Genomic DNA, 27,186 nt, shown 5'->3' on the forward strand with positions numbered 1-27,186 from the left:
AAGATGTTGATCAGAGTTGTGTAAATTCAAAGTGTGGGTTGGCCTCAAAATATTTTTATATTTCATGTCCAACATTTACTTTATAAAATTTGTGAATGGCTGCTTGGAGGTTTTAAATTCTTATAATTACACCTGATAATATTTTTCTTCATCTGCTTACTTGAAATCAAATTCCCAATATGAATAACATGATTATTTAGGCCTCTGTGTGACTTACACAGATGAAAACATCATTGAAAAGACTGAAACCTCTAGACCTGGGGAATGTCAGATGAAGTGATTAAAAGCATGCTTGCAGAAACACACATTGTTGTTACTTACAGGAAGAAGTCAGCAGAGTTCTTCTCTGTTTACAGATATCTTGTCATTTGGTTGTATTGTTTTGAGTTATTATGATTGTGAGCATAGTAGTACACAGTATTGTGTCGTATCCTATCCTATTGTGTTTTAACATTTTGCTGTGTCGTATCAGGTCATATTGTAGTGTTTCATAAAGGATTGTATTATATTTTTTCTTATGGTATTGTATCACATTTTGTTGTATCTTATCTTACTGTTTCGTATCTTATAATATTGTACTGTATTATAAGATATATCACTTAGCCAACAGGGGGTGCCAAAGTCATCACAAACTAAAAGTTCCTCACAGGAGCTTTAAATGATCCAGTCCATAAGTTGTAAAAAATAATTTGACTCACTGGAGAATATTGCTTATGTCGCTAAAAAAAATATTTTCATGCTCCAGTGAGATTTTAGATGTAAAGGAATTAACAGATCTGAATCCAGTTCTGCTTCTCAATCCATGATCAACAACAGGCATTGAACATGAATGGCCATGTGATTTGTGTCAGTGCTGAAGAATATCATTTATGAAAAGGTGATTGATTTGACAGTTTTTCCTGATGCAATTTCTTCTTTTTCAAACCTCACAATAAGAGAATACTAGTGTTGGAGACTCGAAGTGGTCTGGTTTAGGCGGAGGTGGCTGGGCAGTGGTGGGAGAGGAGGAGTCTTCAGTTATAGTGGCTGATCCTGTGATTGTATGACTACAACATGCATAAGGATAGTTTCCCAAGGCTGAAACAACAGTGGAACATGTAGTGCAGACAGCTGAGGCCAGCACTGAAGAGCTTAAAGCAGAGAAACACTGCTGACTGTGATCACCGTCCACTCCCACCCTCTCTTTTTTCCAGCTGATTTTACACATCAGCTCACCCTGGCTCCTTGCAGACTTTGTACTGGAGGGGTGGCAGAAAATAGTCCAGATAAAGTCAGCTGTTTGTGTTCACACATGCAGCCCACTGGGATGACGTTGTGAATGTCAGGAGGGCAGTGCATGTGTGAAAGGGGCTAAACATCATGGAATAAAGGAGTCCTTGTTTCAGGGAAATACTAGAAATAAGTGTGACTGATTATACCTCTTACCTGTTTATTTGTGAGTCTTGAGCGCTGTTTGGGATCAGCCAAGTACTGGGACTAGTTTGGGAATTCTCTCATGGTGCATCTCTGCCCAGTCTGCAGCTCTAAAAACAGCAGATCAGACGGGGTCTTCATCGCCTGTCTGATCTGATGACTGTGGACAGGTGTGTCTCCTCTGGGATGCTACTTCCGCCGTTCGTCTCTAACCTTCCCTGTCAGCGTGAGACACGGTTATTGACCGCCCTGTTCTTTAAACTCCATGTTGGCATCCTGGGAGTCAGAGTCAGTGTCGCTGGACTCAACTTCAGGGGTGACTCCAGCCAATGTCAGGGGGTCAAACCGAGCAGTTATTACCAGCCTGTCATCGTCGGCGAGATTCAGCACGTGGTGTTTGATTCATTCATGTGTGTGTGGTGTGTGTATGTGTGTGTGTGTGTTTTTTGCCTCATGTTATGTAATATGGCGCTGAGGGGGGCCTGAGAGGAAGAGGGGATGAGAGATTGTGCCGATGTCCTCACGATGCACACAGACTCATGTAGCTTTAAATAAAGCCTTATGTATGCATATGTGGGTGTGTACAGTGTTGCTCTTATATCATCTGTTCCAGGATGCATCGAGGATCTCACCTTTCCCATAACACTCTCTTGTTTGTGTTTGCATGCTGGGAGAGTGGCTGTTGTTGTAATGCAGCGTCTCGTATCCACAGTGTGTGACTGTGTGTGTGTAAATACACAAAGTCTCTGTCAGTTTGTGTTATGTGATGTGCGCATGCAGGCTGGATTTATGTCTTTTTGCATTCTGTCACTCTTTCTCTCGGTTCAGCTCGCTCTGCTGCCGTCTAAATGTCAGACGAGCAAAATAAATTCAGTACACTACAGTCCGCAATTCAATCCTCGGTCCAAATCAGACAAATGAAACGAATCGTGCAGGAGATGGAAAACAAGAGAGCTGAGTGATGACCCATCGTAATGATGAGCTATGAGTTGGAACAAGAAGCCCTTGTTGTCCTGAAGGAGCAGTGAAATCAGAGCAAAGATCACATGAGGGCTCTCATCTTCTGAAAGAGGAAGACGCCAAAAACATAAGTCACAATAAGATAAATATTGGAGCATTCGGGGTTTGCAACATTTAAGTAATTCTAACAACAAGAGTAAAGATCGGACTCATTCAACAGCTGCTTTTTGGATGAAATGTCATCCTTCCACCCTTCATGCACCTGTCAAGTATATTCCTCCCGTTCTCACAACAACACAGTCCATTTAAACACGGCTCACGCTTCACCACCTCAGCCTCCTCCTTTCTAGTCCCACAGTTTATTTGACTCTGTGGGGGACTTTGCAGTGTGTCCTGTGGAGAGCTATAACACGCTGCTTGCCTCATCCTGGGAGCCTCCTAAAAGCCTTTAGCCCCAAGCCTAACAGTGTCTCTGTTTGTCATCATGTTGTACAATTTATGACGAGAGCAGTCCTGACTGAGACTATTTTGGATGTGAGGAACAGAATCTGAGAACACGCATGCACACACTTCAGAGTGTTTAAGTGCTGACATGTAACATTACTGGTCAATGATTTTTTATCACCTCAACACTCAACCAAGCAGCAACCTCTGGTCTAAAAATATGAGGCCAATGCAGAAGTGTTAAAAACTGAAGTTCATCGAGGATCCGCTTGAGGGTGGCTCTGGTAGTACTGGAAACCGAATACACACCAATTCAAAAAAGCCCATCTTTACAGCAGAAATCAACATGTTTACAGCCTGGTACAAAAAACGAGTGTAGTCTGGATAGCTCATTTCTCGATCGGCACACACTGTACAGGGGGTGAATTTTTTTCATAACGCGGCAATTTCAAACATATTAAGATTACGAGTTTTCCATTATTAGAGGCACAGCTGACTTTAACTGACAGGTGGGAACACTGGAGCTGTTGGCTAGGAGGCTCAAAACCCGCCTCTTTACGTCACACTAAGGTTGAGTTCAACATTTCTAATATGACTCCCACTGACGGTTGGCCTCAAAACAGCGCTTCAGAAACAGATGGGTGCTGCATGAAAACTATGTCCATTATTTATATAGTCTATGCATTCAACTCACATTTTCTGAGTTGTTTTTTTTGGTTGTTTTTTTCTGATATTTTTAGGGGTATAAGAAGCCAGATTATTTTTTAAGTTTTAGAGAAGAGATTGTCACTAAACTTTTTTTTTCACACACTCATTTTGCCTTTTTTCTGCCTGAGTTACTTTACTTCTTGTTTTTTTTAAAAACAACATGCTTTTATTCTGAAAGGACACAAAGGGTTCTTCTGCTGCATCATATATTTAGGGGAGTAAACAAAAACAGCTAAAAGATGAATGTCAGTAAAAAACAATGGATGTCTCTTAGCTGTCACATCCCCCTCTCTCTCTCTGTCTCCATCTCTCTTTCTTTCGCCACATAAACATGATAATGTGAAAGAACGAGGGACCACATATACCTGGAAGTTTGTCATTTTAATGGATAAGAAAAGAAAAATTGTGAAATGGTGGTCATTTGGCGGGCTGTTTAATATTACCGTCATGCCTTTGTTCCTTGAAAATGATCCCGTGACGGCGTAACATCAGTGTGTCATTTCATATTACTTTATAGTGTTGCGGGCATGAGAGTTAAATACAAATAAACACAATAAAAACAAGAGCTCAAAATACACACACACTCTCAGCGCCCTCTGCTGATTGAAGTTATTTTCAGTACTCATTTTTCATATCACCTATTTACAACATCGTCTCAGCTCCAGCATGATCAACACACAGAGTACATGATGCTTTTTTTTAACTAATTAGAAAGGGCTGGCAATTAAACACTCTGTGACATGTTGGCATTTCCCCCTCTGAGCGTGTGTATGTGTATGTGTGTGTGTGTGAGTGTGTGTAAACAGAGTGTAGACAGACAGAGATAGGTAAGCATGTCGAGCATCTCACCTCTGTGTTTACACTCACTCGTGTGTGAAATGTCACCTGCAGAGATGTCACATGATGAGGAATCTAACACAACAGCATGTCCGACTACCTCACACACACACGCAGAGCAGCGATGACTTCATGCATGCTGATGGTGTACACAACACGACTCTCCACACACACACACACTCACCCACAGACACAAACAGAGAAATGTCAGTGGGCAGCAGTCCTCAGAGGTTGTTTCTTTCTGTTGTGAGGATAATACGTGTTACATAACGCTTTAAGAGTGGGTCCTTATAAAGTTCTGGAAAGTCAGTCTTTGATTCAGAGTCCACAAACACTTTAATCTGATGATTTAATTCTTTCAGCACATTTAGCAGCTTTACACTCAGCGACGAGCTGATCCTGTCCGCCCACTGATAAGCCAGCGTGTCCGTGCTGTGATAACAGAGAATAAACTGTTGTTTCATATAATGGAAAATCAATCTTACCTCTGTGGAAATTGTCTCTTCCTCACTCTCCTTGGAACTATTTTTAGAGGCGAAGGTTTCCCCAAATCACGCCTCTCAACTTCCTGCCTCAAAGAAACAGACTTCCTGTTGTTTTCATAACCGGCTGAGTCGGCTGTTCAGTGTTTTGAGTTATGAATGTGTGTGTGTGATGGGTTTCTCAGTGTAACCTAGTTTTATGTGTTTAATGATAATTTTCTTCATAATACAGCAGTATTACAGAATAAGTGTTCCCTGCGGAATGAAGCTGTGGCTCACCTGTGGAGAGGGGGAGGCGGAGACTTGCTTAATTTGCACGTGTTCGAACAGCAGAATGTTTCGTATCCACACGCTTTTTCTTCAGACGGTCAAAGACATCGCTACTTTCCTGCAACCCCTCAGTTTATTAAAGTCAAGCATCTCGATGTAACACATTTTCTTATGTAAGTATTGTAAGGAAACGTTTACGTTTAAGAGTAAAGATTTAAGCTTGGTAAATGTAGATGATGCTACTCTTGATATTTGATTTTTGCAGATATCTGACATTAATTTCTTCTGAAACCAAACCCATACTGATCCATCATTAGCCTGCAGCAGTACCCTGAAAGGTTGCTTATCGAGAGCAGTGGCATCAATGATTTGCTGGTTGTGCTCCTTTTCCCCTCCGGTTTGTTGCTCCTATGTCTCAGCCTTGTTGAAGGACTGAAACAGGCTGCTGAAGTTTTGTTTTCTTACTCTTCAAAAACTCTTAGTGCTTCAGGATGTCTGTTCTTGAGATGCACACTTAAATTGGTGCGCGTATTTGACGCTCCAGAGGGCGCTGGTTCGGCCTTGTGGTTGTACAGAGGCTGTAGTCCTCAAGTGGGTAGCTCAGATTCGAATCCAACCTGTGGTCCCTTTCCAACATGTCACTCCCCACTCTCTCTCTCTCTTAGTTTCCTGCTCTAACTATTGTCCTGTCCTCCCCAATAAAGACATAAAACTTTTGGATAGTCACTGGGAACTATTTGCAGATTAATCAAACAGTCAATCCCCCTTCTCCTGGATGCCCTGCTCTCTTTGCATAGTTGTAGTAGACTAGTGCTAAGCTAGTTTGAGCCAGCCAAATTTGCACTTGATCTTTGTTTTTGTTTTTTTAAATAAGTTCTGCACACAACATTTTGATGACTGACAAAGTCTCACAAGTTTTCTGTGGTTCCAAATCTCACAGAACGCCTGTTTTACCTGGCATTAATGCTTTCTTCTTCTTTTGTTATGAATCTGCAGCTGGCTAACAGCTTACAGCAGTGCTACAGTCACAGTATGTTAATTGTACTGCATCACAGCCAGGTCATAATGATAATAAGAAAAATGTATTTTAAAGATGAGAAATTGGATGTATGGCTGAGAGTTTAAGCATCCTCTGTGTGTATATCTGAGTATTTCACCTCGTATAGCCTGCAAGAGTATCAGTGGATGTTTTGGATCCCTCTCTTCCCCTAAGCCGTGCTCTCTCTTTGTCTATTGTTCCATCTGATTTTCCAGATCTGTGTTTATGAGCCCTAATCATTTCCTGTTGTTCCAGCGCTGATATTTATAGACGGCATATATTTTTAACCGTGCCATTGTTGGGCAGAGGCAGTAAATGTGGCTATACGTGAGGTTCTCCGTGAAAATAGAGCTTCCTCTTTAGAAAAGGAAGTCTCTGAGAAATTCCTGGCATAGGTGGAATAGCCCTGGTCGGATCTGGGCAGAGTCCTGAGTGAATGGAGCTCCTACGCCCACATCCACCCACTCACACTTCCTTTAAATGTATTCAAGGTTGTATGAATACTCAGTCACAGTCACAAAGTCAGGGAAGACTCCTGGAAATGCGACTTACGACTGACTTCACGACCCAAGCTGTAAGGTTTTGATCATTTTCCACGAGAGAGAAAGGAAGCTGAGGATTCTTGAACTGAGGATTTTCTCTTTCTTCTGTTCTTATAGGCTAAAGGGCGGAGAGATGGCATGGTGGCATCCAATGAAATCAGACGCCGGCCGCTGTCGTCGGGTGAGGTGGAGGGCGTGTCGTGGCAGGGCCCACGGACCATTTTCGTCCAGAAGAACTTGCAGGGATTTGGCTTCACTCTGCGTCACTTCATCGTCTACCCACCAGAGTCCTCGCTCCACAGCCTCAAGGTGAGCACTCTACTCAGAACATGTATTCCAGTTCAACATGACTCATTTCAGTCATTGGGAATGATTTAATGTTTAGAGAAACTGACAGATCTCATAAAATCTTCATCCTCTTAACCTGCTTATGTCAACTAGAGAATTTTATAGTTCCTTTTACGGCATGTCAAAAACCAGCCGAGCTGAAACGAAACTCACGGAAAACTCAAAGTATGAGGCTACAACACCAGCTTCTCTTACGCGACATGTTTAGTCAGCCACAAGGGGGGGCTGTTTTGATATAACATAAACAATCTAAGTTAAACCAGCGAATGGGTATCATGGAGTACAAAACATCTCAACAAATCATCACGAGATTACTTCCTTCTGATTGAAACTATAAAGAGGGAAGTTTTTTGATTGAATTGAAATCATGACTGTGATTAGCTTCAGTGTTCATTCAGCTTTAAACTTTTTAACTTGATTCAAACGGTTTGATTTAGATGTTTGTATCAAGACTACCTGCTTTGTACTTGTTCCTCAGTTAGACCTCCTCCGCTTCGACTAAAATCTTGGCAGGACACAGATGGTGATCGTAAATTTAAGATCCTTTTTAGTCACACTGTACAGACCAATAACAACACAATAGCATGTACTGCAGTCATGGTCCCCAGGGGATGATACCTCATGACTAAGGAAGATATTTTTGTTGGATTGTAGCTCTCAAATGTTATACTCTGTCCCATACTCTATGTTATATTATTAGCAAAGACTCAACATCAAGACAGGATAAGATCCAGTCCCATCTTTCTGACAGGATTCAGTCTGATCTCATCTTAATCCACCATGAGCAGAGCACTTTGCAGCATTTAGCAAGTTACAGTGGCAAGGACAAACTTCCTTTAACAGGCAGAAACCTCCAGCAGGACCAGACTCATGTTAGACACACATCTGCTGAGACTGAGGCATGAAGACACTGAGCCAGCAGGAAAACAAAAATTCCTGTGTTCCGCAAGGTAGCATTTTTTTTTTCTGTTGCTGGAGTCTGGTTGATGTGTAGAGATGTAACGGCAGATTCTGGTCTCATGCAAAGTTTCCTCCTCTTAAACAGAAAGGTCTTCCTCAGTAGGGATCCTTCAGAGCATTTCCCTCTCAGGGATTATTTTGCAGCCCAATCTGTTTATTTTTCGTACTTACTTTCAGGGTGTTGCATTTGACCTGTTTAGTCATTCTAGCCACTTTTCCTCTCACACTACACCGCTGCTACACTCACAAATGTGTAACGTTGTAATGTAGACGGTGTACTAATGTCACTCTGGCCCGGGGAGAGGTTAGTGTTGTGTAGCAGCAGACTGTGCAGAGCTCTTTGTGTGTACGAGTCAGGAATGAGCCAAGTCAGCGAAGCATCAAAGCCTGAGGATAGACCCAGCCAGCAGACAGACAGACAGATAGACACACAGACAGCTAAACTAACAGGGAAACAGTATGTCAGTGAGACAGTCAGACACTCATTCAGGTTGTAAATCAGCCAACCAGGCAGCTGGGAAACATCCCAGAAGGCCAGGTCAGCTGAAGTCACTCAGGCTTGTACCTGGGGGTAAACGTGGGCTGAGCAGCGCCCCCTTGTGGTCCTCCTCTCTAACATGTGTGCTGTGTTCTTCCCGCAGGATGAAGAGAACGGAAATGCCACTGGAAAAGGTGGGTCTTTTGTGTGTTTGCTGGATGAGTGGGCATTTCTGTCTGTGTAATCAGTCCTTTATTAAGATCTTCTCTATGTCCAACCTTCCTTCTTATGATGCATTTCTGCTCAGGACATGTGAGGTCAACTCGGATGGAAAATGTGAGTGTAATCACATCTTCTAAATGTGTTTGTCCAAACAGGCTGTCAGCAGTCTCGTTTGGAGCCGATGGACACCATCTTTGTCAAGAGCGTCAAAGACAGTGGCCCTGCCCAGGAAGCTGGACTGCGGACAGGTAGACACAGCCTCCCAATAACCCCTCTGATGTCCAATCCACAAAGCATCTTGCACCAAAGATTATTAAAGTTCAAACACACCCATAGTGTTCTGCAGCTCTGTGCATTTTGCTCTTGTTTTACGTCTCATTGAGGAGATAAGCTGTTAGCATCTCCACTCTCTTCTGCACAGAGCTGTGCTGTGAGCTTTCAGCCTGACATAGATCAAATCTGTCCACATACAGATGATCAGCTGAAAGGGGAGGGGACACTTTTTATTAGTTTATTGTGAAGTCAGTTTATGACAGATGTGATGCAGATTTAATGTTTTATGACAAAGCTTTCTCCCTGCATCGAGTCAGCTAGAGTAACTCAGTTCCAGACCATCTCCATATGTGGATTTTATATATCCAAGGTAAAGGTTCACAGTGAGTAATAATGTTTCACTGTAAGAAGAAAGCAGGATGATATTTTCGTACAGGAAAAATTCAGGAAAGAAAAAAGAGGTGCCAGTTCATCCACAGGGGGCGCCAACATCGACACAAATCTAAAGTTCCTTACCGTTCCTTAAATTGCTTGAAATTCTCACTGGAAATAACAGGAAGCACTGAGTGCTGTTCTCACTGTTAAGCCCTGGGTCTAAGCCCTGGGTCTAAGCCCTGGGTCTAAGCCCTGGGTCTAAGCCCTGGGTCTAAGCCCTGGGTCTAAGCCCTGGGTCTAAGCCCTGGGTCTAAGCCCTGGGTCTAAGCCCTGGGTCTGGCCTGTCAGGCTTTAAAAAATGTAATCAGATCTTTATTTGTGTTTATGTAATGTAGTCCTTTAAATACACTGAAATCAGTATACCTAAGGAGAAATCTACGACACATGATGTTAAGTTTGAAGAATGTTTTAAGGAATGTAAAACATTCAGTGTTTCACATGTTTCTGAATATGCTTTTGTGTGTATAATTGTTTGTGTGTTGTTATTTGTGTGTCCTCTAGGTGACAGGTTGGTGAAGGTAAATGGGGAGAGCATTCTGGGGAAAACCTACTCTCAAGTGATCGCTCTCATCCAGAACAGGTAGAGTAAAACAAATATATACATCTACCGTCTCCATCAGAGCTGCAGTTTGTGTATTTTTCATAAACGCAGTGTTTGTTGTTTTAGTGGAAACATCCTGGAGCTCTCTATAATGCCAAAAGACGAGGATGTGTTGCAGTTGGTAAGTGTGAGTATTATCCTTTCTTCTTCTTTCTTTCTCTCCTTCTCTCTCACCTTGCCAGTGTGTGAAGCTGCAGTATGCAGTTAGCTAGGGTGTTAACGTATCAATATCATATAATATGTATTTCTATAATGACTCTTACAGCCACTAATTGTAGTTTAACTTTAGATATTTGAAAGGTGCATGGACAGAAAGGACCGTAAAGTGAGCTTTTACACAAGGTGGTTACAGAGTGTGCAAACAAATGCTAATACTAGTTTCTTTTGCTGCTTAAATCCTTAGAATAAAAGACATTTAAGCTTTTTATAGATTTATTATTAGAGACAGTTAATGAGATCAGAAAGAACTTTTAACTCAGTGTGTTACAGATTAAAGGAAACATTACAGTCATAGTACAGTAACCCTCTTTGTTATGTATTTTAAGGAACTACAGCTCCAGTGTTGTAAAATAAAAATCAGTCTAACAGAAAATGTTTTTCTGCATGGTGCACGTTGCATCTGCATCGCTCTCTCCACCGACTGTTCCCTCAGACTTTCTGACTTTTCCCTCGGCTGTGTTTTACATTATGTCCTAATCACCTTCGTCCTCAGGCATATTCCCAGGACGCCTACCTGAAAGGCAACGAGCCGTACTCAGGTGTGGCTCATCACCTCCCTGAGCCCCCACCTCTCTGTTACCCCCCCACAAAGACCACAGCTCCCCCGCCCGGCGACGGCCTCCACACTCCCCTGGACAACTGGCAGTGCCGACCCGGCCCCCCCACGTCCCCTTTGGACAACCGCCCCCCTGCTGCTTCTCCCCCCACCTCCGGCTGGTCCGGAGGTCCTGAGGATTCCAGTGCTCAGTTTGCTCCTTGGGGGCGCCACCGCGGCCGCTCCTCCTCCGCCATCAGTGCGCTGGACTTTCACTTCGCTAACCACAACGCTGCCATCGCCTCTGCAACTCTGCCTGCACCACGGAAGAGCGGCATGCAGGCCTCTTCCCGCTCACGGGCCGATGCTCTCTGTCATCAGGCTCTGTCGGACTGGTACTACAGCCAGGCTGAGGCTGCAGAGTCCATGTCCCCCCGCCACCGCAGTATATCTCAGGACCGTTTGGCAGAGCTGGGACTGGGTTTGGCTCTTGGCCCCGGACCTGCACCTGCTCCCACAACCTCTGCAGAGCAACGCAGAAGAGAAACCCTCATGCACCACCACCAGGCAGCTGCTGCTTCCCATGATTCCTATTGGTTAGGGGGTTGGGGTGGAGTATCAGGCCCAGGAAGCAGGTCGTGCTCAGAGAACCTGCTGGCAGCCTACGCTGAGTACGAGCACAACTATGGGCGCTCTGTGGAAACACTGGCACAGGCATCTGCGCTGGTCTCACAGCGCTTGGAACCCCCCTCACAGGGGACTCAAACCGCAAAGTTCATCGAGCAGAAAGACCAGAGGGTGTCAGCAGGGCTTCAGCACCAAACCACAGTGACGAGCCCGGTCATAGCCGTCTCCACAGCACCTCCTAGTGGCAGGCAGCCAGGTCAGCAGGTAGCTGAACCCCAAACAAGGAGAGTCAAAGGAGAAGAGCTGGTGGGCTACCAAAGCTACAGCCCTTCATTCTCTCGTAAAGCTGGCCACATCCTCCAGCAGGCGCACTCCTTCAGAGAGCCCGGCTACAGTGGCCCCCACCTCAACTGGAGCCCTAGCAGGAACGAGGTACCCAGACCTCAGTCCACCCCCGCCCTGTCTGCATCAGAGGAGGAGAGAGCTCGACTGGGTGAGGAGAGGGAGGTCATCTCCCCCGTCTCTCTGAACCAGGAGGTGGTCCTGAGGCAGAAGCCGCCCTCTGGACGTCGAACACCTGTTCAGGCCCTCCGACATCCCCACTACGCCTCACCTGTGGAGTCGCCGGAGCCTCCTGCTCCGACACCTTCACCAGGGACGCCTTCTCCGGTCTCTGGGGGGCCTGGACCAAACCGAAGGGCTAATGGTAGCCTGGCACAGCATGCATTCAACTCCCTGTCCTCTATCCCCTTCATAGGTTAGTGACCTTTACTCCGTAGCAACTGACTTTAATCAGCTGGAGCACAAATCGACATGTTCTGATAATGCCATGGAGTTTTGAATTAATCTGTTATGATGTAAGAAATGTTTATATTTTAGTTTCACTTTACATTATATTTATATTTTTTATTTATTATATTTAGCTTTTATAGATTTGAATGTAAACAAGCATTTAGGTATATGTGTATTTAATGAGTTTGTGGAATTAAATAAAGATTTAAAAAGAAAAGGTAAAAAAAATCAATGAAGCCAAAGAAAAGTCTTACACTGTGTTCAGATGAAAAGCAAAACAAAGAAATGTAAATGAAAAATAGAAATATTTAGATATAGTCGATGTGATCATGATTAAAAAGAAAGAAAAGAACACGATCTGGCCAATCACAAACTTAGACTTTTGTTATTCCTCTTCAAGTTGTTGTTTTTAAACCACTAACACCGATGTCCATTCTTGAATTGACTCAACCTGTTGGGCTCTGCTTGACGCTGTGAACATAGACAGGTTTGGCATTGAGCTGTATCTGACGTAGGGCTGCACGATTAGAAAAAAAACAATTTGTTGTTGTAAATTTGACTTACTTTCTGGCAATAAATTAAACACCTCTCCTGCTTTTAGCACACCGGGTTAGGCCCTATGTTAGTGCATGGAGAGGTAATACGACAACCTGAGGAGAGAGACAAGTGAAGCAAGTGTCCCTCCATCATTAAACGCTTTTCCGGGTTGAATCGAGGTTGCCGCAAACTTAGCGAGTCCACCCGGACGTTTCTCTCCCCACCTGGAAGTTTTTGAGATTTTCCTAGGCCTGGTGACGGGGTATAATCCCTCCAGTAAGTTCTGAGTCTACCCCGGGGTCTTCTCCCAGTTTGCACCTGAAAAGCCTCCGAAAAGAGTGTTGTTGCTCCTTTCATGGCAAGGAGCAACAACACAACACTGTAGGTGCGCTGCAGGTGTAGCAGCTAAAAGTAAACACTCAGAGGTACATTTGCCACATTCACACTCCATATATGATGCTTTCACCAGCAGCAAAGTGGAGTGGTTACAGAAACACATGCACTTAAGATCCATTCTGCGTAACTGAGCAGCAGCCCTGAGTATCATGCTGGGTGTCTGTAGCTGCAGCAGCGTTGCGTGCATGTTTACTTTTTACCTCCTGTAGTGTGATTACTGCAGATGTGCACAACATAATTGCAAAGCGATATATCATGCAGCCATGCTCTGAAAACTCTTCTGGCTTCTGTTTAACTGACTCAAATAAACACAAACAATCCGTTGACAGAATTGATACAAGAAACACAAAGCTAAACTTTGCTTTGCTTTTACTCTGAGTGCAGCATTACAGTGGATCTTAAAAGCATCCACAGACTCAGCCTGTGTAAAAGCCCCTGACAGGCTGTTCCAGGATGAAAGGACAGCTAGGATTTATTTTGGACTTCATTAATAATTTCACATCTTCATTCTGAAAAGGTCGTAAACAGGAAATGGTTGACTGAGAGAGTCCGAGGGCGATGGAGTCACAGAAAAAGACCGAAAGAAGTCCTTTTGAAGTTAGATTTGAACTCCACAGGGGTGGGAGTTACTCAATGGCATTTTCAGACATTGTATACTTTGAACCTTTACTTTGTCTGTTGCTACAGAGCTCTTAAATATTTCAGTTTGCCTCCATGTGACCGTGATGGTGTACCTCTCCTGTCTGTGTGTTTATCACTTTACACATTGTTGTGTGTTTATAGTCTCAACATGTGTTATAATCATGCAAACATGATGTTTGTTCTGTCCCTGTGTTAAACTGTGTTGATGCAAACTTAATACTGAATTCTGTATTACGTTTTTAAACCCTTTTCACATTTAGTGTTTGTGTATTTCAAACAAGTGACAGAAGGTGGAGTTTGATTTCTGGAAACATTTCAGGGAGGTAGAGCTGCTCTGAAGTCAAAAATAACCTCACTCACTGCGGGCAAAAGGCCGTGTTAGAACAGATTTACAAACCAACATAGCTGTAGACTCAAACTTGGTAAAATTATGTAAGAAGTAGCAGGAAACCATTTAAATTTCACATTACTGCCATAAAACTGAAAATATGAGGGTATCCTGAAGTGTCAAATGTCCTTGTCGTTAAAACTGAAATTTAAATTCTGGCAAACAGTCAAGTTTAATGGTAAGAAAACATTCAGAAAAGAGTCAATTTATTTAGCTAAGTTTATTTAAGATGGCTAAATACAGGATCACAGAGTCTGCAGGTAAACAAGGTCACATTGGTTTACTGAGTGTGGCTACAGCTAGCAGAGCTGGCACCACCAGCCATAGGTCCACATGTCTGTGCTGGTTCCTCATCGCTCTGGTGGAGTGGTTATATGTCAGTTTAATCAGACACAGCCTACATACAACTTAATCACCATTTACTAGATCAACATACTGACAAACCACGATATTTGTCATCTGTGCTTGTTTACATCCAGGTAGTAGAGCTTTATGGCAGCAGACATTAACCAGAGCTACAGCCCTTGCTAGTGGTGGGTAGCTGCACTACAGCTTACACACAACGTATGATCGACATTTCTGGTCGACAATATTAAAATAAAAATGTATCATTTGTAAAACTGACTCGTAATTCTAGTGCCGACTAGTGAGGTTAACAACGTTTAATTGTTTAGTCAAGGTGACCTGAAAACTTTCTTAGGGTTTTTCAGGGTTCACTGATATGTTAAGAGATTGTTCAGGGCTATTATCACAAATCAAAAATGAATATAACTGAGGAAAAGGGATGTTTTAAATCCATATTGAATGGTAAAAATATGCCTCGGCCTTGTGGAGATATTAATGTCCAAAGTTATGAAGGTTTCCAGTAATCAGATTTGGTTTTAAGACAACACAAAAAGAACTAGAACAAATCTTTGCACACCAAAATATACAACAAATCAAAGAAGAGTCCAACACCTAATGGAAGGTCTAATGATTGTGTCAACGCTCAGGGGAAAATCTTAAAAATGTGGTGAAATTAAAAGTGACTTTTTTCAATACCTGCCACATGAAGCCACATACAGATGTAGGTGAACAAACGAAGATGCTAATCTTCATAGAGGAGAAACTTTTGTTCTCCTTCAGGGTTTATTCCTCTCTCCAGAGCAGCTCCCCCTCAGAGAAATACTCCACCCAACCAAACTTCACCTCCTGTTGTCTCTCCTGTCTGTGTGTCTTCATAATCATGTCTCATCCCTTTATGTGGCTCACCTCTGATGATGACCTTTCAGATGAACCCACCAATCCTAGCATTGAGCTACAGGCCTGCTATGTACCTGCCTGTGTGGTGTCCAGCTCCCAGGCCTCCACCCTCACTACCACCTCTGTCTCCCCCACCCTCACCTCCATCTCCCCCATTGTCCGACTGCGTTCTCAGGACAGCAGTGAGTCTCACACTGAATACAGACAGGCTTCACAGAGGGCTAGACCAATATACAGAGTGTTTTCTGAGCTGGTCTCAGCATTTTTTGGTCAAACTGGCGATCAGACCAGCACCGTATCGCTGATATATTTGTCTAGCCTCGGCCTCTGTCTTATCATAAAGGAGAAGTTCAGTACTCTTAAACCTGGTTTCCACTTTTATTTAATTTTTCAGGCTCTAAACGACTAACAGATACAAAATCTTTTGGCCCTGCTTCAGTAGTTTACTTCAGTTTGAGCGGTGAAAGAGGCTGTAATGGCTGCAACTTTGTTCTTGGTGGCATCTTTTTCAGGATCACTCCAGAGAGACTTGTTTCCTGATGAAAGATCTTTTTTTTAACAAGCTGCCCCTTCAAGTCATCCAAAATCCTGTAATGTAAACATTTTACAATGCAGACCATATCGCGGTGTCCCTGCAGTACTGTTCTGTGATGTGTAATCACTTCTGGTGGATTCTGGCAGCTGTGAAAAGAGGGATGTAACATCTGTTTCTGGTGAGACAATAAAGATGCTGCCTTAAAGAAAACCTTAATGTCTGCTGGGCACCACTCTGTGATGTTGTTAGACACTTAAAAAAGTATGTAAGCCCTGCAGTGACAAAAACAAACACATGTAGGTCACATGCTTTGATAGGGCATGGTCTCCTTTAGGGATCACGTTGCAGATTTTGCAGATATTTGCAGCTGCCTGCTGAAGAGATCGACTGCACAGTGCTGCAACTTTCACTCATTTAGAGTGTGAAGTATGTCAAATAAAAACAGGACCCAGGTTTAAACACACTGGAATTACTCTTTAACATTGATATGTGTCATCTAATAAGCTCATGTTGTAATTATCACGTCTACAGACTAACTATGATGTATGTTCATCAGTGTTGATTCCTGATCCTTAAAGACGTATTAATGAGTCACCGTCTGAAACCATAAATCCCTTTAATTACTCATCTCTCTGTCATGTCACATCTCATACATCACTTACATACAGCTCATATTTCCCTCCCCCTCTGCGTCTCCCTCGTCCTCCTCTTCTTCCTCTCTGACTCATCTCCTCTCTCCTCAGGAAGTATTAAAGGTCGTCGCTCCTCGTACCTGCTGGCCATCACCACCGAGAGATCCAAGTCATGTGACGAGGGTCTGAACAACTTCAGGGAAGAAAGCCGAGTCTTCTCGTAAGTCAGGGACTCAGAGGAGACTCTGGAAATGCTTTAATAAAGATGAACATGTTATTGTTATAAAGAGCAGCATGCTTTATTTGCGAAGGTCAGTCTGAATATTATTTGTTGGTGGGTGAACCAAAAGCTGTCTCTGGGTCAAAGCTGTTCCAGAGAAAGACTTAAAGCAAACGTATAAACTCAACTCATCTCTGTTGAAAAGGAACCCTGTAGATTATAAAATGATAAAGGGAAGGGGTTTGACTTCTGGGGTTCAGAGATCTAGTCAGAATTGAACTCCTGGCGCTGCGTCTGAGACAGTCCATGAAGGATGTGTGTCAGTCACAGTGCTGGTGTCAAAAACAGAAACTAAGAATGTTTTCTCTTTAATTTGATTCTATTTTATTTAGTTTTGTAACATACATTACAGTTTCAGTTAGATGTTGTTTTTTGGAGAGCTTTACATTTATTTTTTTCCAGTTCAAAACATTTCTATTAACATTTCTTTGAGTTTTAACCTTGGTCAGTATCCTGAAGAACTTGCACCATGCATGTTTCCTGAACACTCAGGTTTTCTGCTTTTTCAATGATAAAAACTGCACAAAGCCAGCGGCCTTACCAAGTGTGTTTTACCTACAAATTCATTGGGCAGTAAATCAGACACTATCAAGGGAGTTCATGTATTTACCTCTTTGTGTATTCTTTTATATGCATCAAAAATTGTGCTCGCATGAGTTTGAAACCTCGGCTTTCGGCGTCCTGTATTAACTTGTGTATTTTCTGTTTCACAGTAAACTACCAAAAAGGGTCAAGAGCTTTTTCACCGATGGGGTGAGTCTCTAAAACTCTTACTCTAACACTTCACTACATGAAGAGTAGTTTATGTATCTATTCTATTCAACAACCCTAACAAACTCTGTTTCCTGACCATTATTCCTCCTTCAGTCTCTGGAGAGCCTGCGAGCCCAGGAGGAAGCTCGCTCTAAACGTCACTCCACGTCTGAGCTGGGAACCATCACCTTCAGTGACGTCCGGAAGGAAGGCTGGCTGCACTACAAGCAGATCCTCACAGAGAAGGGAAAGGTACCAAACACACCTGTTACTGCGCCTGTCACTGCGCCTGTCACTGCACCTGTCACAGCTGCACATTTTACACTTTATATTGTTCACTCATCAGAGTTCATCCAGTTAAATCAACAGTCCTGTGTTTCTAAGCTTATCTTTTTGTTTCTTTCTTTTCTCCTCACAGAAAGTAGGAGGCGGTATGCGGCCATGGAAGCGCGTCTTTTCCGTGCTGCGTTCCCATTCGCTCTTCCTCTACAAGGACAAGCGAGAAGCTGTCCTCCACGGAGCGGGGGCGGGGCCTGGCCAGGATGAACATCCTCCAATCAGCATCCGTGGCTGCCTGATCGACATCGCCTACAGTGAGACCAAACGTAAGCACACCCTCAGGCTGACCACACAGGACTTCTGTGAGTACCTGCTGCAGGCCGAGGACCGGGACGACATGCTGGTCTGGATCAGGGTCATCAGGGAGAACAGCAAGACTGACAATGAGGTGAGAGCTACACAGACAGTTCAACTATAGAGGTTACTCTGACACAGGAAACTAACTTGTGATCTGTTTCTGCTGCAGGAGATCGGTTTCTCAAGACAAGCTCTCATCAACAAGAAGCTGAACGACTACAGAAAACACAGGTCAGCACTGAGGTCATATTTACAGAGCGCACAATTACAAACATCCTGTACTCTTTCACTGAAGCTCCAGGCTGGAAGCCTGTCAGAGACGATCATTGTAATAATTTGTAGTTTCTACAAAAACAAAAATAACGAGGCATCCATCTATTTTGTTAATTATCTATCATGAAAATAGAACAAACCTTCCTTTTTATTGAGCCGTCTTTGTGTCTTTCACTTCATGCAGTCTGACAGGAAACAAACCGGACTCCTCTCCCAGAGCTCACCGCATGATGCCTCCTTTCCTCCTGGCTAAGACTGACAACACCTCCGTGAACCGAGCCTCCAGAACAGGTGAGACTGATGTTTAATTGGCTTTAGTTGTGGAACTTAAGATGAGCTTGCAACTTTAATCATGACCTCTGATTGTACGCTGCTTATATCACGATGTGATCAGACAGGCCTTCATTTATTGTAGGCTTTGGGCCAAGTAGATTGTTTAAATCAGTTTAAACCAAATCAAACCCCTGTGACCTGAGTGATTCTGGTGTCTCATTGATCTGATGTTTAGTGACCTTTTAGTGCTCTCAAACTGTTTCCTACATCAGCACTGAGTAGTAGGTTTTTCTTTGGGATATATTTTTCAAATGTTTTGCTCTGTGTGTGCTCTCAGATGAAAACAAGGCACTGTGGGGTATCAACATCATGAAGAAGGCCAAGAAGACAGGAAGTCCAAAGGCTTTTGGTGTGCGATTGGAGGACTGTCAGCCTGCTGTCAACAATAAAGTGAGTCTTCATTTTTATAATGACGAGTCCGGACGGAAGCAACTAAATCTACGACATGATTCATGAAAGAAAAACAAAATTTAAAAAAATCACTGTCTCAAACAAAGAAAAAAATAGCTGTAGTTTTTTCCTCTCTTCTTTGGTTCCACAAGTTTATTTAATATACATATTTAATACATCCACATACAAAAAACACAGATTCTGTGAGAGGTAATGTTAAACCAGTACGTTTGCTAACCTTCTGTAAGCTAACTAACGGTAATAAATCAGAGTTTACAAAGTTTAGTCTTCGTTACGTTACAGTTCAAAATCTGACGTAGCTACAAATCAACACATGACCTCATCACTCTGCATACTGATAAAAGTTGTCTGAACAAAGTAGGATTAAAAGGAATATCTGTATTCATTAATTTACTTCCACAACGAATGAGACACATCTTTACCACAGAGGGCTCATGGGAAATGTAGTCTTCATCCTAGAAAAACACTACTGACTTCCTATAGAGGGGGCAGCAGAATCAACATAACAGGAAAACTCCTTACAGTGCCTTTAAGTTTCTTGTGAAAAAATGTAATATTTTATTACTACTTGGACTTGTCAGGTGAATAGAGGTTATATTTATCACTTATTTTACATGTATTCAGATGTTTGGACTGGAAAACGACAAATAAACATATTGTGATGGAAGTTTTTGCAGCCCAGAATTAAAAGCTTTTGTTTCCGCAGGGACAGAGTTGCATACACACTTCTGAGGAGCACACAGCTTTAGCACACAGTTGGTGTTTTTGCAGTCCAGCAAGAGTCGTGTTGCATGTTTGTGGACGCTGAGTCACAGTGTTAAGACTTTGAGATCTTAGTAGCACTGACTTTATTTTAGTAATTTTAGATAGATTAGGTGTGGTTGATATGGAAAATGATTAATGTGATGACACAAGACCACCTGAATCCTGTGTTTTGAATCATGTCTCTGCTATTATTGACAAATGGTCAACCTCACTTACTTCCCTCTCCTCCTCCTGCTCCTCCTGCTCCTCCTGCTCCTCCCTCTACTCTGTCTCTTCACAGTTTGTCCCTCTGATCGTGGAGTTGTGTTGTGGTGTGGTGGAGACGACAGGCTTGGAGTACACGGGTATCTACAGAGTACCCGGGAACAACGCCATGGTGTCCAACCTGCAGGAGCATCTCAACAAGGGCATGGACATCAACACGGCTGAGGAGGTGTGTAGGATGCATGCTCACACCTGTTGTTTCAGACTTTTTTAAATGACAGACTGAGCCTGAGTCACATCTGAGACTAGTTTCTGTCAGGATTCATTAAGGGTGTTATTTTTTGTACTAAAACGCTCCCCTCTCTGTCTCCACAGAGATGGCAGGACCTGAATGTGATCAGCAGCCTGCTGAAATCCTTCTTCAGAAAGCTGCCTGAGCCGCTGTTTACAGACGGTGGGTGCAGTATTTGTTGGTAAAGGTTACATGAATCATAATGACCGAGAGGACCTGACTTCAGTCCTGTGAGGGGCATGCCGGGATTATTTCAGCTTGTGTCAAAGAGTTTTTAACCTTTATTTAGAATTATTAGAAAATATAATATAAGCAGCACATTCTATGGAGCCCCTAAAGTCCAATGAGGTGATCTTTTTTATATGTGCGCAAGTTATTAACTTAAAGCAGCAGTGGGAAAGATTCCAAGTGCCATCCCTCGTCATCATTTGCCATTAAATGCCAATATATATATAATTCCCCCCCAAAGAGGGTAGCCTTCATAGTTAGTGAAGCAAAATACTCAAAAGTGTTGGAGTTTGAGAAACGTGAGAGTTTGCATGACTCGTCCTGTTGTGGAGAGAAGCAAACAGGTCAAGTATTCAAGAGGAAAACGCTCCGTGATGATCGGATGCCAGTTTGTCTCAGAAGGTGGTTTTACACTTATCCATAATTACAATCGTCACACTGGGACTGATTGTGTGTCACATGATCGCCCCCTGCTGGGCAGAGCTGATTGGTGCCAACTTTTTTTAGTCACAAATAAGGAACAAAACACTTTGTTTGGAGCTCAGGGCCACAGCAGTGTAGGTATGATGATGTGTGAGGTTGGGGTATAAGTAGAAATGTGTGTTTGTGTTTGATTGTTAATTAAACTTTACTATGATGCATATTCATATTTATAATCCACTCTTTTCCCCTGAAAAGGACCCCTATATTGACAAATGATACCACAGACCTCCATCTGAGAATCAGTAGATATCTTTATCACAGAAAGTGATTGAAACAACGATCTGTAGCTGTTTCTTGCACCTCTGGCTGGCGTGGCTTTCTCGTGCATCTCAGTCACAGCATGCTGTGCTCTGCTCACCTCAAAGCCTTCTTTGTTTGTTGAAGCAGCAAAGTCTTTTCCCTTTTTTCAGTTCATCAATATTTTAATTCACACGTTTGCCAGTCTAAAGAATGAAATGATGCTGCAAGTATATTTGATGCACACAAGAGGGGCTGTGATTGGCTGAAAGGTGTCACTTGACGGACATGATGGGCTGCTGCCTGTGTCAGATCTGATCTAGGATCAGTGAAGTGTCATTCAGTGATAACAGAAAATGAACTTTAAGGGGAGTCCCAATAAGGACAAATCAATGTAGTTAGAAATATGAGACGTACTGACCAATACAGGACTTTTACAATCCCAGGAGTGCACCCCATGTTTTGTTTAATTTGTAAGAAGTGCTGCTAGAATATGTTAAATGTAGTTTATTGACCTGTTTGTAACGTAGCTCTTTAACTGTATATTACTCACATTACCATTCTGTCTGCAGACAAATACAACGATTTCATTGATGCCAACCGGATAGAAGATGCAGAGGACCGACTGAAGACCATGAAGAAACTGGTATGTGCGCACAGGCGTTACAATCTAGGACAATAATTGTGTTTGTTATGAATTAATTTTAAATCTGATCTACCTCTTTATCCATCTCTTGCATCCTGTCCTTCTTCATCCAGCTCCACGACCTCCCTGATCACTATTACCACACCCTGAAGTTCCTTGTGGGGCACCTAAAGACGGTGGCAGATAACTGTGAAAAGAACAAGGTGATATGATCGAAGCAGTTTGATTTCAGTGTTTGAATAAACTGCGCTCTGTCATGGAGCCACATGTTAACATAACTCTGACATCACGTCCAGATGGAGCCCAGAAACCTGGCCCTGGTGTTCGGTCCCACTCTGGTGAGGACGTCTGAGGACAACATGACCGACATGGTGACCCACATGCCCGACCGCTACAAGATAGTGGAGACGCTGATCTTACATGTGAGAATCAACAGCTGCTTCCTCCAGTGCATTTAATACTTCACCTTTCCTCACAGGCTAGTGATGAGCTCTGTCTTTGTTTCTCTCACAGCACGACTGGTTCTTCAGTAACAGAGAGTTTGATCAAGAGGAGAAGGTACGTGAGACTACTGCAGATTTAGTAGAGATAGATATAGAGATGTTTGTATCTAGATGTCCTCATTTGTACTTTTCTCTTGGATACACTGAATTTCTGAATGTTCACACAAACATTTGTGGTTGTGTGTGTGTGTTTGTGTGTGTAGGCCCCTGAGGATAAGCGTGACATGCAGCCTGTACCCAATATTGACCATCTGCTGTCCAACATTGGCAGGGCAGGTATGCCAGGAGAGGCGTCAGGTGAGGACTGTCAGGGTGTCTGACTCATAAAGAAACTTGTTTACTGTTAGAGGACTCAAGTTAACAACCTGATCCTTTTCTTCCTTCCTTCTTTTTTTTGTTCTTCCTGATTAATATTTTAAGGATGCTGTTTTCTTCCAGTGAAACTTTATCTGTTTATTATCAGTTTTTTAGTTCATCTGTTTTTGTGATTCAAAGACAAACTTGTGTTTTTAGTGTGCTGGAAGTCTGCCGTCCCTGATTCCTACCTGAGAATAACCACATCACTATGCACACAGAGACAGTTACACTTTTTAAAATATGATTGGATATCATTGGTTTATTATTGTGATATTGATCTCATTTATTAATCATAACTTCATGTATTAGAAATACTAAACCAAATGTCAGTAAACATCTAAGTATGTTTACTAAGTGTGTCCATCTGAAGCTAATTAAATTCAGTGTTGCATTTGACTTTAAGAAAGATAAATATTCCTTCAATGTATTTTGTTTCTTTCATCAAATCTTAGTTTTTATGTTTAATTGATATGATTCCTACCAGTTTTTAAATGTGTCTCCCTTAAATTGCAAAGAAAGTTACCAGCAGCATGTTAGAACACATCCTCAATAGACAATGTTAAAATAAGTCCCGCCTCTGAGAAGGCACATCATCCAATCATAGTTTTGGATTTTGCGGTGGCCAATCAGATTTTAACACCCTCTGTCAGTCGTGGAAGTAGAAGAAAGGCATGTGTATGTTTAAGAAGCTGGATTTAGCTGGCTGTTTGCACTTTCTTCCTAAGGACAAGAATAGCTGAGCAAGATATACTTGACCTGCTTTTTCAGCTCTTTTTTAAGATTGTAAACACTTGTTTGTTACGTAAACAAGAAAAGAGGGTCTTAAGCGGGGGCAAGGATTTAAACATCTCAGAGCAGGCGTACAGACTGAGCAAAAGCACAAATTTAAGCGTGCACAGGGTTCTAAGTGAATGTATTTCAAAATCTGAATTTAAAACCAATATCATGCCTTCAAACTGAAGAGCTACACTTGATGCCCTGAAGTTATGGAAGGAACGAAGGTTAAAGAAGGAACCGTAAATGTCTGAAAGTTTTATAGGAGTGGAGTTCAGGACAAAGATAATGGTCTGATGCACGTCAGGAAACCTGACTTACAGACTGAGCAAATCTAACCTAACATTTAAAAGCTGCTCTCTTTATTCTGTACACGTCATGAGGTGAACCTCAGTGTAGTGTCCTTCCTCCTCAGTAGAAGTCTTCACCTCTCCTGGTTTCTGCCTGTGTATACTCATGATGTTTCCTACTTTCTCTCACTCTCTCTCCTCTCTCTGATCTTTCTGCACTCTTAACCTCTAGCTGAGACCTTGGATCAGCCTCTTCGGTAGGACCTGGTCTTGCTCCCTGTGTGTTTGTGTTTGGTGCACTTGGATTCATTCACTCATTGATTTTCTTTTTTGTCCGTCTTGTTTTCCACCAACGTACCATCATCCTTCTGTTTCAGTCGTGTTAAAGGTGAACCCTAGCCATTGTTTGCTTTGGGTAACGTGCCAGCAGAGAAAACTGGAGCTGCTTCATTTTAAAGATAAAGTCTCTGATGATGGCTAGAGCTCACCTGAAGGTTGCAGTTCTTGTAGTGTGTGCAGTGATTAGACATCACACCTTTGTAACACTCCTAAAAGAAAGTTCAGACCAAAGATTTGCATGGATATGTCGGTGCTTCAAACTTTCTTTCAGTTGTAATTTTCTAGTGTTACATCTTAAAAAAGTCTTCATGAACGTGACTTGTGTCGCTCGTGTGTTTCCTTTATGAGTTCTTGGAACAGTGTCTTAATTTAAAGATGTCTGCAGTAAAAACAGTCTGTATGGAGAGCAAAAGCATGAGGAACATAATCCAGCATAATGACATCCTGGCTCCCATTGTTGTTAATCTGAGGATGATTTATTTCTCTCTATTAACAGATATCTGCATGAAGAGCAGCTAACAATCTGTTCTAGATCAAACATTTACACTGAGACACAACTCTACTTGATGCTATGTCACTAAAGACAAAAAGGGTTTAGATTTCCTGGAACACATCACAAATGATGGATCCCACCTCCATTCAACAAACAAACATTTGAAAAGTAGTTTTCTTCTCCTCTTGAGGACAGACCTGACAAAGCTTGACTTTTTACTTTTGGCTAATCTCCATCAGGATGTAACGAACCAAGGAATTATGGCGTTTATTTTGCAAACATATAAGGAGGGCTGCATTTCACCTTTCTTTTGGTTTTCTCAAGTTTCTAATTGGACTGTAAACAATGCAGCACACAGAAAAAGAAAGTTGTAGCTGGAAGTCATTTATCATTAACAGCTGGCTACACCATTAGCTGCAAAGTGAACCATTGTTCCTGGAGGCGTATATTGTTATTGAACAATAGCTGGTTGGTTCTAAGATTGATGATATAGCTGCCTTTCTGGGACACAGTTGAGAACAGAGTCCTTATTCACACCGTGGTGGGACTTTTAGGTTTGCTTGTTTCTTCTGTTAGTACATTTTAAGACATTTGTCAAATAGACATGGCTGTTCCCAACAGACATCAAGAGAGGATCCTCTGTCTTTAACTCCAAACTGAGCCATTTCAACTAGTTGACAGTTTTCCGATGACTTTACAATCTGGTTTTGCTCCTTTTATTCTTAAACCAACCAATAAGGATTTGACAATATGTGTAAAGAGCTTCGAGACCAGCTGACATGAGTTGTGAAAGAAAAAAAAAAAGCTCACACAGCTGCAAATTTTCCTTGTAAAGCCATTTCTTCTCTTTGCAAATCTGTGATCTGAACTTGCTTTAACATCACTACGTCCACCTGCTCAGGGAATACACTTTACATCGTCTTGTTTCTTTTTCAACAGATTCCACCACCAGCGATTCTCTTAAGTCAAAGGTAAGCAGGCATCTTTTACTTGTAGCTCAAATTTGAGGATACAGTCCAGGATCCTGGTGTAGGAAGTAAAAGGTGGCGATCATTTGACTGGAATTTCCTTTTTTCAGCTCTCATCAAGCTCCAAGAAAGACCTGAATGCCCGGGACTTCCTGCCCCTGTCCTTCATCTCTGCTGTGACCCGCAAGCGTAAGAAAGGCCTCAGTGCCCACCTGCAGGGCAGCAGCACTGACGAGGACTCTGAGCACGAGCCTGTCAAAGCCAGCAACTACGGTGCAGGAGAAGGAGGAGGAGGGGAGGAGGAAGAGGAGAAGGGAGAGGAAGACAAGGGAGAACATACAATTCCCAAAACAGAAAAATGGGATGAGAAGGAAAACAAAGCTGAAGAGACCACAAAGGGAAAAGATCCAGAGGTGGGAGAAGAAGCATCAGGAAAGGATCAAGGGAACAGGAAAGGAAAAGAGGATCCAAGTTTTGTCCCTTCAAAGCAACAGATCAGGACCACATACCCAAGACCCCCAACAGTGACGACTCAACCTTCCCATTCCAGGCCTCTCTATCCAGCCAGAGGGCGGCCCCCGGTCCCTTTCTGGGTCAGCCCCACCAGGCTACCCAACCTCTACCAGGCCTCTGGCAACCAGCACCCAGACTGGAACCAGTCAGTGCCTGTCCGCTACAGGAAGACCAGAGGTGGGAGGACGAGAGCTGTGTCCATGAATCTGGATGTTGAGTTTGGTAGGAGTGAAGACAGAGTCAGAGGATGGAGAGCAGAGAGGGTGGAGGTGATCAGAGTCATTGATGGAACACCAGGTCAGCGCAGGCCTGTTGGGGTTCCTCAGGGATCAGTTTTAGGTCCTCGGCCGATTTCACAAATCGATCCTCTCCCTCGTCTACCCAAGGACCTCCCCCCTTTCTCCTCCTCTGCCTCGGGAGTGATAGATCAGAGCCCTGCAGGACCCTCCACTGTGGTCATGAGGAGGTCGGCCCTGGACCCACGGGACACGACCAGAAGGTGGCGCCGTCACACAGTGGTGGTTTAACCTGGCTGTCTCCCCTTTACTAACGCAGAACAACGTATTTCCCTTTACTCACCAACACTGGATCACCTCTGTCTTGCTTGCAGCACCGAGTTTCCATGACCTTGCTCCAGAGATCTCAGTAGTCTGAAGACTCTCTCCTCCTTCCTTGTCATTGGCACTAAAGTTGGAAACATGACCTCATGGTAAAAGAATCTCACATTCTGTGCAGGTGAAGAGTTTCATTCCAAAACTAAAACCATTTCAAAACATCTGAATACATTTATCTCTTCTGCTTTTCTTACAAAGAAAAACTGTAAATGTAATTCCCCATGTTTTCATTTATAA

General features: G+C 42.9%; 1 protein-coding gene across 3 annotated transcripts in view; it reads left to right on the top strand.

Moving 5' to 3' along the window:
• The window catches only part of LOC117829550 (rho GTPase-activating protein 23-like), an 80,015-nt gene extending 52,829 nt beyond the window's left edge, over window positions 1–27,186 (top strand). The window contains exons 2-24 of one of the 3 annotated variants that reach the window (XM_034707096.1): window positions 6,813–7,004; window positions 8,645–8,675; window positions 8,859–8,951; window positions 9,913–9,991; window positions 10,079–10,139; window positions 10,725–12,150; window positions 15,420–15,572; window positions 16,669–16,777; window positions 17,551–17,590; window positions 17,705–17,842; window positions 18,009–18,317; window positions 18,396–18,457; window positions 18,684–18,790; window positions 19,110–19,222; window positions 20,289–20,441; window positions 20,588–20,666; window positions 22,025–22,098; window positions 22,212–22,301; window positions 22,395–22,520; window positions 22,612–22,656; window positions 22,805–22,898; window positions 25,794–25,825; window positions 25,933–26,862. In XM_034707096.1, coding sequence (XP_034562987.1) covers window positions 6,813–7,004; window positions 8,645–8,675; window positions 8,859–8,951; window positions 9,913–9,991; window positions 10,079–10,139; window positions 10,725–12,150; window positions 15,420–15,572; window positions 16,669–16,777; window positions 17,551–17,590; window positions 17,705–17,842; window positions 18,009–18,317; window positions 18,396–18,457; window positions 18,684–18,790; window positions 19,110–19,222; window positions 20,289–20,441; window positions 20,588–20,666; window positions 22,025–22,098; window positions 22,212–22,301; window positions 22,395–22,520; window positions 22,612–22,656; window positions 22,805–22,898; window positions 25,794–25,825; window positions 25,933–26,862 — 4,536 coding nt within the window. Of the gene's footprint in view, window positions 1–6,812; window positions 7,005–8,644; window positions 8,676–8,858; window positions 8,952–9,912; window positions 9,992–10,078; window positions 10,140–10,724; window positions 12,151–15,419; window positions 15,573–16,668; window positions 16,778–17,550; window positions 17,591–17,704; window positions 17,843–18,008; window positions 18,318–18,395; window positions 18,458–18,683; window positions 18,791–19,109; window positions 19,223–20,288; window positions 20,442–20,587; window positions 20,667–22,024; window positions 22,099–22,211; window positions 22,302–22,394; window positions 22,521–22,611; window positions 22,657–22,804; window positions 22,899–25,793; window positions 25,826–25,932 lie in introns of all 3 variants that reach the window. The other 2 variants (XM_034707094.1, XM_034707095.1) reach the window with 2 other exon arrangements.

Source organism: Notolabrus celidotus, chromosome 18 (assembly GCF_009762535.1).
Source record: "Notolabrus celidotus isolate fNotCel1 chromosome 18, fNotCel1.pri, whole genome shotgun sequence".
Taxonomy (NCBI): Eukaryota; Metazoa; Chordata; class Actinopteri; order Labriformes; family Labridae; genus Notolabrus; species Notolabrus celidotus.